The sequence below is a fragment of the Drosophila teissieri genome, chromosome 3L, assembly GCF_016746235.2.
Source record: "Drosophila teissieri strain GT53w chromosome 3L, Prin_Dtei_1.1, whole genome shotgun sequence".
Lineage (NCBI taxonomy): Eukaryota > Metazoa > Arthropoda > Insecta > Diptera > Drosophilidae > Drosophila > Drosophila teissieri.
Genome location: NC_053031.1, coordinates 1,663,263 through 1,676,711, shown reverse-complemented (window position 1 = coordinate 1,676,711; position 13,449 = coordinate 1,663,263). Strand labels below are relative to the sequence as shown.

Sequence of the window (13,449 nt, the reverse complement as noted above, 5' to 3'; positions counted from 1 at the left end):
ATTGGTATGCTCGCAGAGCTGTTATTCTTTTTCTTCTCGTTAAGATCAAGCGTTGATCGGCATTAGCTGATATCCCGAGTATAAGAATCCACCTACGCCCCTGCCGGATTTAGATGCAGGGGTTCCGGGACTCGAGAGGTGGAGCAGCCTGCTGGGGAGGATTGCCCGCCTGCGGGCAAGGAATTTCAGCTTCGTGGCTCGGAATTTTCTGTAATCCGATACAATTTAGCGGCTTAAAGCTTCTGCCTGCTTGACGCTCGAGTTTCTCATCATCTTGCCAGCTCGTTGTTGTTGCTGTTATGACTAAGTCCCCCGCCTCCTTCAGTCCTCCCCTTCCTCCGCTCCCCCGCAGCCCCACTGCCCCCGCTCCTCCGTTTTCCAGACTCTTGAAGGGAGTACGAAAAGGAGATCCCCAGTGAGGCACGCGCTTGGTTCCCAGTATTCTTTTTGGCATTTTTTCTCGTGTTCCGCTTTTGCCTTTGTTTCGAGCCCCTTGTCTTCCCTTTGTTGCTTCTATTGCTGAGGTTACTCCGGGGTTACGAGGATTAAGTGGAGGAGGGGCCTTCCAGATACAATGGTGATTAAAAGCCACTTGAATGAATCCCTCACACTTCAGCACCCTCGCTTGCTCTCACACCAAACCTGAAGGTATAGAAACTTCCTTCTCTAAAGTAGAAACTTCTTTCTCTAAAGTATAAGGTCTACTATAACGCACTAACTTAACCGTTTCTTAAATACAAAAATTATATAATATATAGGATTTTGGGCTAAAAACTTAAGAAACACCACTTATTATGCGGTTTTTGTCAATATCTGGGCAAATATGGGTCAAAATATAGAGTGGCATACTTTCAAATGCTTGTAAAAACATTCCCAATCGATTTGCATTTAAAATTTGAAAACTTAAATTTTGGCCATTTTTTGGAAAAAATGATGATGGTACCCCTTACCAAAAATGCAAAAATTGGCCAAAAAATAATTTTGCAGATATTGCGAAAATAGTGATTTAGGCTTTTAGTTTAGGCAATTAGCTGCAAATCAGTAATCATTTTATCTGTGAGTCATTTTTTTCCAATGTTATGACCAAAAGTCTATAAAAAGGTTATTTTTCATGTATATATGTTGTTCCTATGCAAATTTTCCATAAAATTGTTCAAAGTACATCATAAAATGCTTGTAAAAACATAACCAATCGACTGGCTTAACCAGCTAGGAATCATTCGGGTTTTTCAGTTTTTAAGGAGAGCTCTAAATGGAAAATCATGTGTAGTTAAAGTACCTTTTCTGCAGTGCCGAACACATTGGCCGCCCATCAAATATTCCCCACAATCCGCTTTGCGATTTGCCCCACCACGCCAGTCAGTCGCTTTGGCTCTTTTGCTTCACTCAGGAATGCAAGACAGCAAAACAAAACGGAATTATCCAAATAAAACCAAGTAGGTGCTGAAAAACTGCTGGGAAACAGAAACAGAGACTCGCAGAAGAAAATGCAGGAAAGGCGTATGCGCAATGCAAGTGGGGAAAATCTAAACAATTTCAGCAACAACTTCGCTGACGGCCAGGAAAAGGATTGCATAACACAGAGCTCGGATTGCAGGGCAATCGGAAACGGGCACGGGACACCCCATATGGTAATTGTTTTTTGCATCATATACAAGTGCAGCCACCATCCTGGATGGGAAAATCCCGACCACAGTGCGCTCATACGTAATTATGATGACGTTGGGTTTTTTTTTTGGGGTGGGAGTTGCGGGGGGTGGGCTGACTTGTCAAGGTCTCCCCAGGAGTTATGCTACATTCGCACTAGACTCACTTCCCACTTCTCGCAGGTGGAGAATGGAGAACGGAAAATGCTGGGCGCAGAGCGAGTGCAAGTGAGAAAATAGAGGGGCGGGAAAACTGCGACGTTTATTTTTCACTTTTTCCACTCGGCGACCCATTAAATGGCGGAGTTTTCCACCGCGGAGTGGGTTAGAAAATTGAATTTAATTCCCTTCGCTCCTGTTCCTTTTGTTGCACTTTATTTGCCTATTTGTTGCTGCTGCGGCTGCTGCATTCCGTAAAATATTCATAAAATCAACTTTGGTGGCTGAATAGCGAATATACTAGTAGAAAGAGACGGGGCGAGCGGGGCGAAAGAGAAAGAGAAAGGGCATTGGCCCAGAGCCGCACACTGAAACGGATCTCAAATATTTGTTTGATTGGGTTTAGTTGCTGTTGGCAAATACATATGAAATGTGCACTATGTACCCACCCACTCATATGTGCACTGCGCAAAATTACGTCTCTTTGTAAACCCAAAAAAGGGACGATTAATATTCGTAGATTTAGCCATATCATCAAAAATATTCGCCCAAATTTGGAGTGTCATGCCTTAAAATACTCGTAAAAACATTCCTAATTGATTGGCGTTCACAGTTGAACAACTTTAAATTTGACCAATTTTTGCAAAAAATTATGATGGTACCCCTTACCAAAAATGCAAAAATTGGCCAAAAATTAATTTTCTTTGATCGGAAAAAAAGTGATGGGCTTAGTTAGTAGACCTCACTAGCTGCAAAAAACAGTGATTATTTTACTAGTGTGACACTCTTTGGCAAAGTTATGGCGATAAATTATTACTAATAATCTTAGTTTTGTCTATTCTGCCTGTTTTTTGTGTATAAAATTGAAAATACTGTTCCGAGTATGGAATGTCATATCTCGTTCAACTCGTAATTAAATTTCCAATCGAATGGCATTTGCACCTAAAAATTCTACATTTTTGCCAAAAAGTTTGTGATGTAATCTCTTATGCAAAATGGAAATCATTGTGCCAAAAAGTTGTATGGATATAGCATGGGTCGTCAGCTATAAACATCTTCTTCTGAGTCTGATTATTCAAGTGGAAATATATCTTGTTGTCTAAAATCATTGACCATTTTCAATGAGCATTACATTTGGATGCTGCAGTTACCCATTCGTTGCCACTCGTTTCTCCCAGTGCAAATCCCTGCCAGCAGCGTCTGTTTGGCTTGCTAGTCAGCATTGAATTATGGAATATTTATCTAATGTGCATCAAACGGAATTCCAAGCAGCCAAAGAATGGAGCTTGAAAACCAGAAAGGCAGCACATGGCCAACGCAGTTGAATTGCTGTGCAAAAGGCGCAGGCCAAGGATATTATGATCCTGTAAGACATGGCCAAGTGAGCTTTAAGCCCAGTGCAGGGCTTCCTGCCGGACTTCCTCTTCCTTTTTCTTGTTCTTTCTCTGTTTCTGCCTGCCTTCATGCAAATCACAATTTGTGGAATTTCATAACTTGCTGGCAATTTGCAGGCAGAGTTTCGGTAGGCAGCCCCAGACAATGACATTAAATCTCGGCAGCCGGGCCGGAGCACACCTGCTCCGAACAGGAAGCAAGTGACTGCGAGTCCTGCTGCGACTCCTGCTCCTGGAAGTCAATTTACGTCCCATCCCCGAGAGACGTTGAGTAGCCGACCTGGTGCCAAGCGGCACTTATGCGAGAAAGTCCATATCACGGCTTGTATCCGTATCCGTGTCCGTATCTCTGGAGCACTCGCATGTGTGGGCCAAAATCAATATCGACTCAATTGCCTGCTTTTTTAAGGCTTCCACGAGCCACTCCGAGTAAACCTGTCACTTTGTCAATTAAATTATAAAAATTACCTGATAGCAGTGATGCGGACTTGGCTTGTGAATATGCAGCTCATTATGAATGGGATATAGTACATGGTAATAGCCAAAGTAAAGCACTTTCTCTCCACATTCTATATATGTAAAGATACTTTGAATCCACTAAATAGTCTTCCTACATGATAAGTTTACCTTTGATTTATTTAGCCCTACACCAATTGCCTATTCAAACTGCAGTCCAGCTTCAGTAGCTGCCCTTGCTCGGCTCTTTTTGCCCATTACTGCGTGACAACACTGACAGAAAACTCGCAGACCCAGACAGAGGGACTCGGGGGGCAGAACGACTTCAGCACGTGCTGTCAGCAGAACGCCAGGCGGAGGGACGAGCCATGAAGCAGGCGGGGATTGGGAATGGATATGGCAGTGGCAGTGGGAGAGGGAGTAGGAATGGGAATGGGTCTGGCAAAGGGGACGCAGTCTCTCTTTTGACTGGTTTCCCCAGCCTGGTTACCTTCACCTTGGCTGCAATTAATTCTGGTAACATAATCTTCACTTACAACTTTATATGACACTAAATCAGTGCAAAGTGGGTCTGAAATTGGGGAATGGGGATGTGGGGATTGCGGGTATGTGGGGCAGTATATTAGAGTCAAATCGGTTCGCTTGTGGGCGTTTCCCGGCGGCTTTACAAGCCCCAATTACGGGCTCACACACGAAATTCAACGCTTTCGGAGCCGAATTTAATTAGTTCCATTTAAAACACAAGACCAAGCCGAAAGCGAATGCGAATCCGAATGCGAATGCCCAGCGAGCGTTCTTCGCGCATATTTGCACGCCAGCCGATAATTATCGCTGGAAATTCGGTCAGAGGTTGGAACACCCCCTCCGAAATCTCCACCTTCATCTGCATGCGAATCCACCTGATGTATGGCACACAATGTTACTTGGCTATACTCGTATAGTGCCATGTGCACTGGCAGATCGAGGAGGAGATGGGGCGTGATCCGCTGCACGCACACTGCCCATTTCATTTTCACTCTGCCCAGCAGGAAGATAACAGATTGTACCTCCCGACGGAATGGGATGGGACTGCAGTTCCAAGTGACTGCCAGACGATTACGTGGTCCCCGCGAATGCCCATACATGCCACTCGCCCTCTTTGTGGGGCACAATGAATGCCTATAAAACATATGGAAAGAAACGGCTATCATGCACTTGCAGCCGAAATGTCGCATCATAAAATCTGAGTAACTTATTGCGGCGGCTGGTGAGCACGAGCAAGATGTTATCCGGCGAATCGGGCGTATCTGAAAATCTGATTCATCTGCGGATTGTGCATATCTCGGCGTACATCTTGTAGAATGTGAAGGCTGCACGTGAAGCAGCGGCGTATGGAGAATCACAGCTCAGATGTAATTAAACGTATCTCGCAGATACAAGCTGATACTGAGATGCTCAGATACTCGGATACTTCCCACATTTAAGCTATCTTTTCACACCCCGCTGGCAGCCGTGAAATTTGGTGAATTCCTCGAAATAGAAGTTCCCAGTGCGGGCCACTTCCTGCAGTCATTAGCAATTGGAAATGGCTGAGGAAGTTCCACTCGCGTCTCGAGTGCAAGTGAAATGCGATGAAGTGCATCCCCGGACTTGAAGCTGGGCGAGGAGCGAGGAGTGGAGGCAACGCCTCATGACGAGCGCTTAACTTTTCGACATGTTTCTCATGTGATGAAGATTAAGTAGAAAATAATTACAAGCTGCGTACGAAGCGAAGCTAAAGCCAGAGTTGAGCCAAAGCCCAAAAGCTGTGTGTGCGATCGCGATCATATCGCATCCACTGGGATGGGGACATGAATGGGGATCGGGAACGGGACTGGGATCGGGATAGCTCTGTGATCGCCGAGCGGCCGGCGGTAATTACATAAACGGCGATGTCAGTGCGGTGACAGGACGGCGTCATCGGAGCCCAGGGAATCTGGAGCTGAGCTGAGCTGAGCTGAGCAACTGCGACTCGCAGTCGATCATCAATCGTGCGAACTTTCCAGGGGCCCGCCCCCTCGGAACGCGGATATCATTGCGGTCGGTACCCGTACATACCTGTTCCCAAGTCCCGAATCCCAGATCCGAGATCCTCGCAGAGCCAGGGACCGATTGCCAGAGAAAGAAACCAAAGCAAACGGCCAGCCGAAAATAAAAAGGGCCAAATCAGCGTGTAAGATGCCGGCTCGTACCTCTTCGGGGGCCATAAATTTTAAAGTAATTTTCTCTTGGCCCCGAGTAATTTATGGGAAAATATTAAGCTGCCCCAAATACTCCAGATCCCGATGCCGATGCCGATCCACATCCAAATCGAGATCCCAACTAGCCCACACAACCCACTTTCGACCCCGAAAAACTAGCCAAATAGAGTAATTAAACCGCTGGCTGACCTGCTCCCATGCACTGCGATAAACCGGGCTGGTTGAGGCTCATGGTATTCCCGGCTGAACCGGCTGAGTTATGGGCACCAGGCAGCCCGTCCTCCGTCTGGAGTTGGGAGTCGGGTCACGATTATCTGCATACGCAGCCGGCAATAATAATCGCGAAATTGGCGCACTTAAGCGAGGATCCTCGGCAGGCGTAATTTGAAAGTTATTTTGTTGCCGCTGCGGTGAAATTATTGAGCAATATGCTGATCTGTAAAATCATAAATAAAAATATTTGTACTTGACCGCAGCGGAGCCTGGGATTCAACCTGGGATTCAGGCGGGCACTCAGCCTGGAATGAAGATGGGAATGGGCATCCACCTTCACTCCACCTTCGCTGCATCTTCAACTCATCTCCTCCCTCGGACGACTTTTATGTTATTAGGTGAGAGAGTCGCTGGGATCCCGTGCCCGGTCTCCGGTCTCCGGATCGCGAGTCTCCGCCCGCGGCTTAACGATTGATAAAGTCTTTTTATTTACAAGCTGATAATGATGGTGTAGGTGCAGCTTTTGGCATTGCGACGGTTTTCATGTAATTTATGAGCAATTTGCAGACGATTTTCGAGGCCCGAGCCTCGCGGAATGCGCGGGTAGTGGAGGACTGACCCAGAGATCTGGTAAATGGACCTTAAAGGGGGCGCAGTCCGGTCAAGTGAAAGATCTACAAACGGAATTTATGGCAGTTAAAGCACTCGCAAATGCTGTGCCCCAAATAGAGCTGGGCCAAGTGAGGAACTTTCAATTGGAATTTATGCTGCCACTCTTACTGCAGTGTGTGTATATCTTCGTGTTTTTGATTTATGGTAATTTAAATTGTTCCACCTTGCGCATGTGCTTGGGTTTCAGAATCTCCACACTGCTTACCATTCCAATCCCATCCAGCACGCTTCCACCGCGCCGACCAAGAGCCGAAAACTATTTTGTAATATTGATAACCATCTCGGTGGGGCACGGAGCCACGGCAAGTCATTAAAATGTCACAACAAAACGCCGAACTCATTTCTTGATACGGCACTGGGCCACAAGCGACCATTAAACCTGCAACTTGATGGGAAGCTTCTATGCGGCTTGGAGGGAAGAATACCGAAAACAGAAGACTCCGGCCACGAACTAAACACACCAAATAGCCAAAAGTGTCAACTGCGGATGGCCAGAGCCAAGAACGAACTCGGGGTAAGCCGATTATGGGCCACGACTTTCGGGAACGGAACGCACATAAAAATGTCGCTGGCGGAGTTGTCCGATCCCCGGAATCGTGTTAGGCGTGCTCCGCGGCTCAGGAGGCGGGGCTGCCCACCACTGGGACTACTACTTTCATGCGGCGGTGGTGTGGATGTCACCTACTCCTCCTCCTCTTAGTTCAGTCTGAGTTGTTATTGCTTGTGTCGCTGCTGATGATTGTCATTAACATCACATTACCACCACAAGTCAAAGTCATGTTTTTGATCCCGAATAAAGCCCCTGCGCTCAGAACTGAGATTCAGCGAATCAGACACATGGTCGGCACTTGGCTGGAAAGTTATGGAGCAGAGATAAGATGAGAGGAGCAACCACAAGAATGTGGGGAAAAGGGCCAGGTTCCAATGCTATCCAATGCTGGATGGCACTTACACCTTGTTGGCCATCGGGACAAATCTGTTATGACACCTGACTGCGGGCCATGGGTTCTCGGAAGAAGGAGAGGGTTCCAAGCTACAATGGCTACAAGGGATTAACTTTTGACCACATTATAACCATAATGGTTAGTAGACCCAAAGCCATCAAATCTTTATCCGACTGGTCGTGAATGTGTCAAATCTTTCCACTTCCAAGCAAACTGTTTACGCCTGAGTCCGAAACCTAGTGAGATATTATCTGCGACACGGTGATCTGCATAATTATGCTAAACACATTAAATCCATTCATAAATCTCTGGGCAATCGTCATCCACAAAGGGAACACCTCGGCGAGAATCTCGATGGCCAGATATGAGCTATTATTCATGTCCCGCCGAGCTCTCGCTCTCATTTGTATTTGTCCAGGTCTTTTGTGGGTGATAAAGCCCAGCAGGGTGAATTTACGATCTTGGATCGTTACACTGGCCGGGGGAATCTTGGCCAGGGAATCGCTGAAATAAAATCAATAAACCAGTCGTGGGGCACAGCAAGAAATGATGCTTAAGATGCAAATTATGCAGATGAGTCGGAGCCAAAATATTCAAGTTTGTCACTGGACCGAACGTCGAAATTCACCTGCCGAATTCACCGGCGAAATCATATTTCTTTCGTTGCCCAACCGCTGGAGGCGTGGCCTCCCCCTGCCCACAAAAAAGACAACATGACCACCATACAGAAACTGGGACTTACTCGAAGAGCTGCTCGACCGCCGAAGACGCCTCTTCCAAAACAGCATTGTGATGGTGTTCCTCCTCTTTGGGCGCTGATAAGATCTGTCTGCCGATTGGTTTCGTTATGTGATCACTCGTTATGCGGGTGTGGGTCTGTCTGTTGCGAAATGCTCTTAGCCTCCGCCGATTAGCATAAATTTCGAATCACTCAGGAACCGAACCGAGTTCCCCCGCCCGCCTACGAATTGTATCTTTCGGATACACAGATCTCACAGATCTCACAGATTCAAACGCGGCCGAAAGGCAACTGCACTTGCCCGACTCACGCGACAAATTGAGACATGAGCTGCCGGCCAGCGAGGAAAGTTATGAGCTTGCTTCGTATATGGAGCGATTTCGATTCGTTTTTTAGCCACAGGGCCTCTGTGTTCTCCGCTGTCACTGTGGTGTCACTGCGGTGTCACCTGCTTGTCACCTGGCCGAGAGGTGTGCTCAATTAGCCGCCCGGTTTCAGCACTTCCGTTAAGCCGAGCGTTACTCGCTTGCCGCTTGCCACTCGGACTTCTGGCCCGCTCGACGGTTAATTAACGAATAAAAAGTCGCTTGGCTTTGCTGCCTCGAAAAAAATCTCCGAGCTGCGAGCTGCGAGCTGTGAGCTCAACTTGAGCGCTGCCGCCAACTCTTCTGCTCGGCGGCGAAGACCAGCGCTCCGTGCCACAATGAAAACGAACTGAAAATATGTTACACCGAAACTCCGGACGCCGCAGTCGGCGCTCCGCGGGGCAGTCATCGCACATTGGGGCCAGTGGGGACATAAAACAGGTGTAAAACCCAGCCGATCTGAATGCCAACGAGCGACATACAGCATGGTAATATGGATCACAGCCCGAGCGCAGATCGTTTTATGGGTTTCCAGGGTGTGGACACAATTAGATGTTCGTAAAAACGAGCGTTTTATTTCCCTTCTCAAACTGGGTCCACTGCCCGAGACTCGTTTCTCGCTGGCTGGCGACAAAGATATTAATTATTTCACAAACACACGGCTAACATGGCTAATAGCTGGCTGGCATTGTGGTAGCCTCACTTGCTTACAAGCTGGTATATCTATTAAAAACCTATCACAGAATTGAGTCTTAAGTACTTCAAGTAATTTTTAAAAATTAATAATTAAATTAAACATATCCAGTGTACTTTTAACACCTAAAAGATGGATGGGTTAATTCAGTGTGGCGCCGACTGCGCAGTCGCAGCCGCAGTCGACTTGGGCTGCGCAGTTGGCGTTGCGTCGGTGGCGGTTCACTGAATTTCGCTGACTGTAGTGCTTGTGGCTGCCCCAAAAAGTGTAACAACAACAACCACAGTCTTGTTGAGTTAACCAACAACAATGATCGTTGGCTCGTGCAGAGTTCACAATGCACGCAACCTGCAAGACAGCCGACTATTGTTTATAGCCCCCCTTGGATTCATTTTCTTTGACTCTTAACTCTTAACTGCTAATTCTTAACTCTTTCTTTTTTGCTTGCTACCTGCACATTTATTACTTAACGCTTTGATGCGTTGATGGCTTGATGGTTTGTTCTTTCTGGTGCCCCGTGGTCCTGTTGCCCCTTTGCCCCTCTTTTTGGCACAGTGCACTTGGCCATCCCCACTCGGTTTGGGCCCCCTCATCCCCATCATCCTCCTCATAATCATCCCCTTTTGCCATATGTTCATCAAGCGAATCAGCGTAGCGAAGCATAAAGCCAAATTAACATAAGCAACTTCTTTCCGACTTCTTCTATAAATAACTACACGGCAAATTGCTTTGCTTTCTAAATAGGGTAATAGCAAGCAAACTTCAATTCAAGATTGTCATTTTTTTAAGTTGGGATTCTAGTTAATGAAATTTCTCTGTACTAAAGTACTTAACTGCCGATAGGTAGGGCCTATCAATGAGTCATACTTGAATTGTGAAATATACATATTTAATACCCAACCCGATCCAATTTTCGTTCAGTGTGCTGCATGGCTTGCCGCTCACAATCGCCCACATGGCCAAGTGCTCCTCCTCCTCTGCCACTCATCTTTTGGCCATTGCCGGGCTATGTGGCGGAATTAAAGACCCTTTACCATTTACTATTTACTATTTACCATTTACCATTTGCTATTTAAACATTTTCCGTCTGCTATTCTTCTACTGCGGCAAATTGCTTTTGGTACGCGTCTAATTGGAATACGAATACGAATTTTATTTGTTGGCAGTTAGTAGTTTGTACTTTTTACTTTGTAGTTGGTAGTGGCTTGTTTTTCTTTTCTCCGGTTCGGGGGTCACAAGCAGCGGAAGTTATTGGATTCACTAAGGAAATAGCTCCCTAAGACTGCTCCAATTTGATGTTGGACTGAAATGACTTATGTTTTCCCTCACTATATATTTAAATATATCTTTTCCCTACCCAATACAATCGTATTTGGCCTGGCACCCCGCCTTCTCATTATGCACTTTTGTTGCGCGATTTAAATGTGAGTTATAAATATTTATGGACGCAATGAGCGCAGTCATGTGTAAGCCCGCTGATGGAATTCCATGTTGCAACCCGAATGCAACTGCAGCACCTGGTAGTCATGGTAGTTATGGCACCCATATATGGTAACCACCATTGTTGCGTTGCCATGTCTGCGTCTGCGCCCGCGGCAAACAAGTTGGGAAAACGGCGGCACGCGCTCTTCCCAATTATTGGAGGAGGATTCGAGGATGTCGCGCCCTTTGAGGAAGGATTACCGCACCGCGGACTTCGAGCAGTTGAGCAGGATGATCAAGGAGCATCCGCTGATGCGGGATCCCGGAGCGGAGCAGCAGCATCTCCTCAAGCTCCGCACTCCGGAGTACCGAACGAAGTGCGTGATGCGGGCTTCCTTGGATGACATTGCCTTGGGGGTGAGTGCCTTCCATCCTGCCTATGCACAATGAAATCAATCAATCTGGCACTTTGTTCCGCCAGATCAATCTCTACAAGCTGCAGCTGGACAAGCCCATGTCGCCCACCTTAGAGGAGCCGAATTATCTGAAGGAGCCGGCTGCCTCCGCCCGCTCCGCCCACTCCGCCCGTCCTCCAGCCACGCCCTTCATCAAGGTGCTGCTCCGGAAGTCTCCCATCGTGGTGCTCTTCGAGCGGCGCAGCATGACCGCCTTGGCGGACACGGAGGAGGGTCGCCAGGTGATGGAGGACAACCGGAAGTACGACGAGCTGCTCTCGGGAACGGACAAAACCAGGAGAACCGTGGATGCGGACACCCAAACCATGACGGCGCTGATGAAGTCCAGGCTGGTGAACACCGAGCGGCTGACCACTGCCCAGATGGGTTCGTATGTGTCCAACTTCGAGATGTACGACACGTACACGGACCTGGAGAAGTCCACCACGAGCGTCGAGGTGCAGGGCGAGAAGAAGATGGAGATCACCACCTACCACGTGGGCGGAATTGATCAGTTCGTGGGGATCAACAGCCTGCCCGGGTTTCGACTGGCCCTCATGCTGACCATGCGCATCCTGGCCAGCAACGTGTTCGAGCCCCAGCAGCGGAGGTACCGGAACATGGCCCCTCCGGATCCCTTGGCCGAGGACGTGAAGTTCAAGTACCGATTGGGTCTGCTGTGGAGACTGAGCCCACCCTCGTCCAATCCCAAGGTCCACCAGGCGGTGAGCGACATGAGCTTCTGTCCCAGTAATGGGGACATCATGGCGGTGGCCTACGGTGTGTACAGCCACGGCAAGGTCAGCCAGCTGCCCAGATCCGGATGGGTCTACGTGTGGAACATCAAGAACCCTGTCAACCCGGAGCGATGCTACCACTACCAAGTGCCTGTGGTCACCGTGGAGTTTTCACCCACCCAACCCCAACTGCTGGCCATTGGACTGCACAATGGCGGTGTGGAGGTGAGGGATATTTCTGGACAGGATCTGCCCCCACTAGCCGTATCCCAGCGCTCATCCTCGCCCCACTTCGAGCCAGTCACCGCCATCAAATGGATCTACTTCGAGGGCGATGTTGGGTGCAGGAACCCGCACATCACGCCCTTCTTGGCCACCTCGCAGGCGGGAGCGGTGACCAAGTACAGGCTGATCAACAGTCCCCATATGCTGGGATTGCAGCAGCAGCGTTTGCAGCGGGCGGAGGGCGAGCTGGAGGGGATTCCCATAGAGCGACAGCCGCCGGCGGCTTCCCTCCTGGCCAACAGGCATCCGCAGTGTCTGGAGATTGTGCTCGATCCTGTCCAGGCGGACATATACTACGTGCTGACCGATGAGGGCACGCTGTACAAGTGCTCCACGAACTACCCCCTGCAGCACCTGGAACTGAGGCAGGTGCACGATGGACCCGCCGCCTGCATGGAGTTCTCTCCCTGGTCACCGAGGATGTACCTCACCTGCGGCAGTGACTGGTAAGGATACTACTACTTCTGTTTAGCTACTCTCACTAGTAGCTCACTCATGAATCCCCATCAGGTGCATTCGAATCTGGCTGGCTGGCATCCTGCTGCCCATCGTGACCCTCCAGCACCACCTGTCCCCGGTGCACTGCGCCCGCTGGAGCCGCACCCACTCCACCATCCTGGTCTCGCTCAGTCGCAGCACCGTGGACATCTGGGACCTGCGCAACAGCACCATGAAGCCGGTTTCCTCCACGGCGATAGATGCCAACATCTTCTACACCACCTTCAAGTGAGTTCGGAGTCATCTCCTCGAGTGATCCTTTTGTGAGTGATCCCCTTGCTTTCCAGGTTCACCCACTGCGGTCGTTCGCTGGCCGTGGGAAACGAGGCGGGCAACCTGCTGATGATGTCCTTCGAGGACATGCCCTTCCCGCCGCACTTTCAGTACAAGCAGCTGAAGAGAGCCATCTTCAAGGCCCTGTCCATGCAACCCGATCTCCGCAAGCAGGTGAAGAGCGTCGGCTATTTCGGCTACCCGGGTGGGAAGAAGCAAACGAGGGCGTGATTAGTTCAGTCAAAATATCATAGACTTAAGCCACATGTATGAGTATT

At 48.7% G+C, this 13,449-nt stretch overlaps 2 protein-coding genes across 2 annotated transcripts in view; one reads left to right on the top strand and one right to left on the bottom strand.

The window, feature by feature from the left end:
* Positions 1-8,665, bottom strand: part of LOC122616634 — a 42,663-nt gene extending 33,998 nt beyond the window's left edge. The window contains exon 1 of the mRNA XM_043792165.1: positions 8,446-8,665. Within this exon, the coding sequence (XP_043648100.1) occupies positions 8,446-8,491 (46 nt within the window). The 5' untranslated portion in view covers positions 8,492-8,665. The remainder of the gene's footprint in view (positions 1-8,445) is intronic.
* A 2,492-nt stretch (positions 8,666-11,157) lies between these two features.
* Positions 11,158-13,402, top strand: LOC122617984 (dynein axonemal intermediate chain 4). Its single transcript, XM_043794079.1, has 4 exons — positions 11,158-11,340; positions 11,405-12,846; positions 12,911-13,126; positions 13,186-13,402. Exons 1-4 carry the CDS (start codon positions 11,158-11,160, stop codon positions 13,400-13,402), a joined length of 2,058 nt encoding a protein of 685 aa, XP_043650014.1.
* The last annotated feature ends 47 nt before the right edge of the window (positions 13,403-13,449 follow it).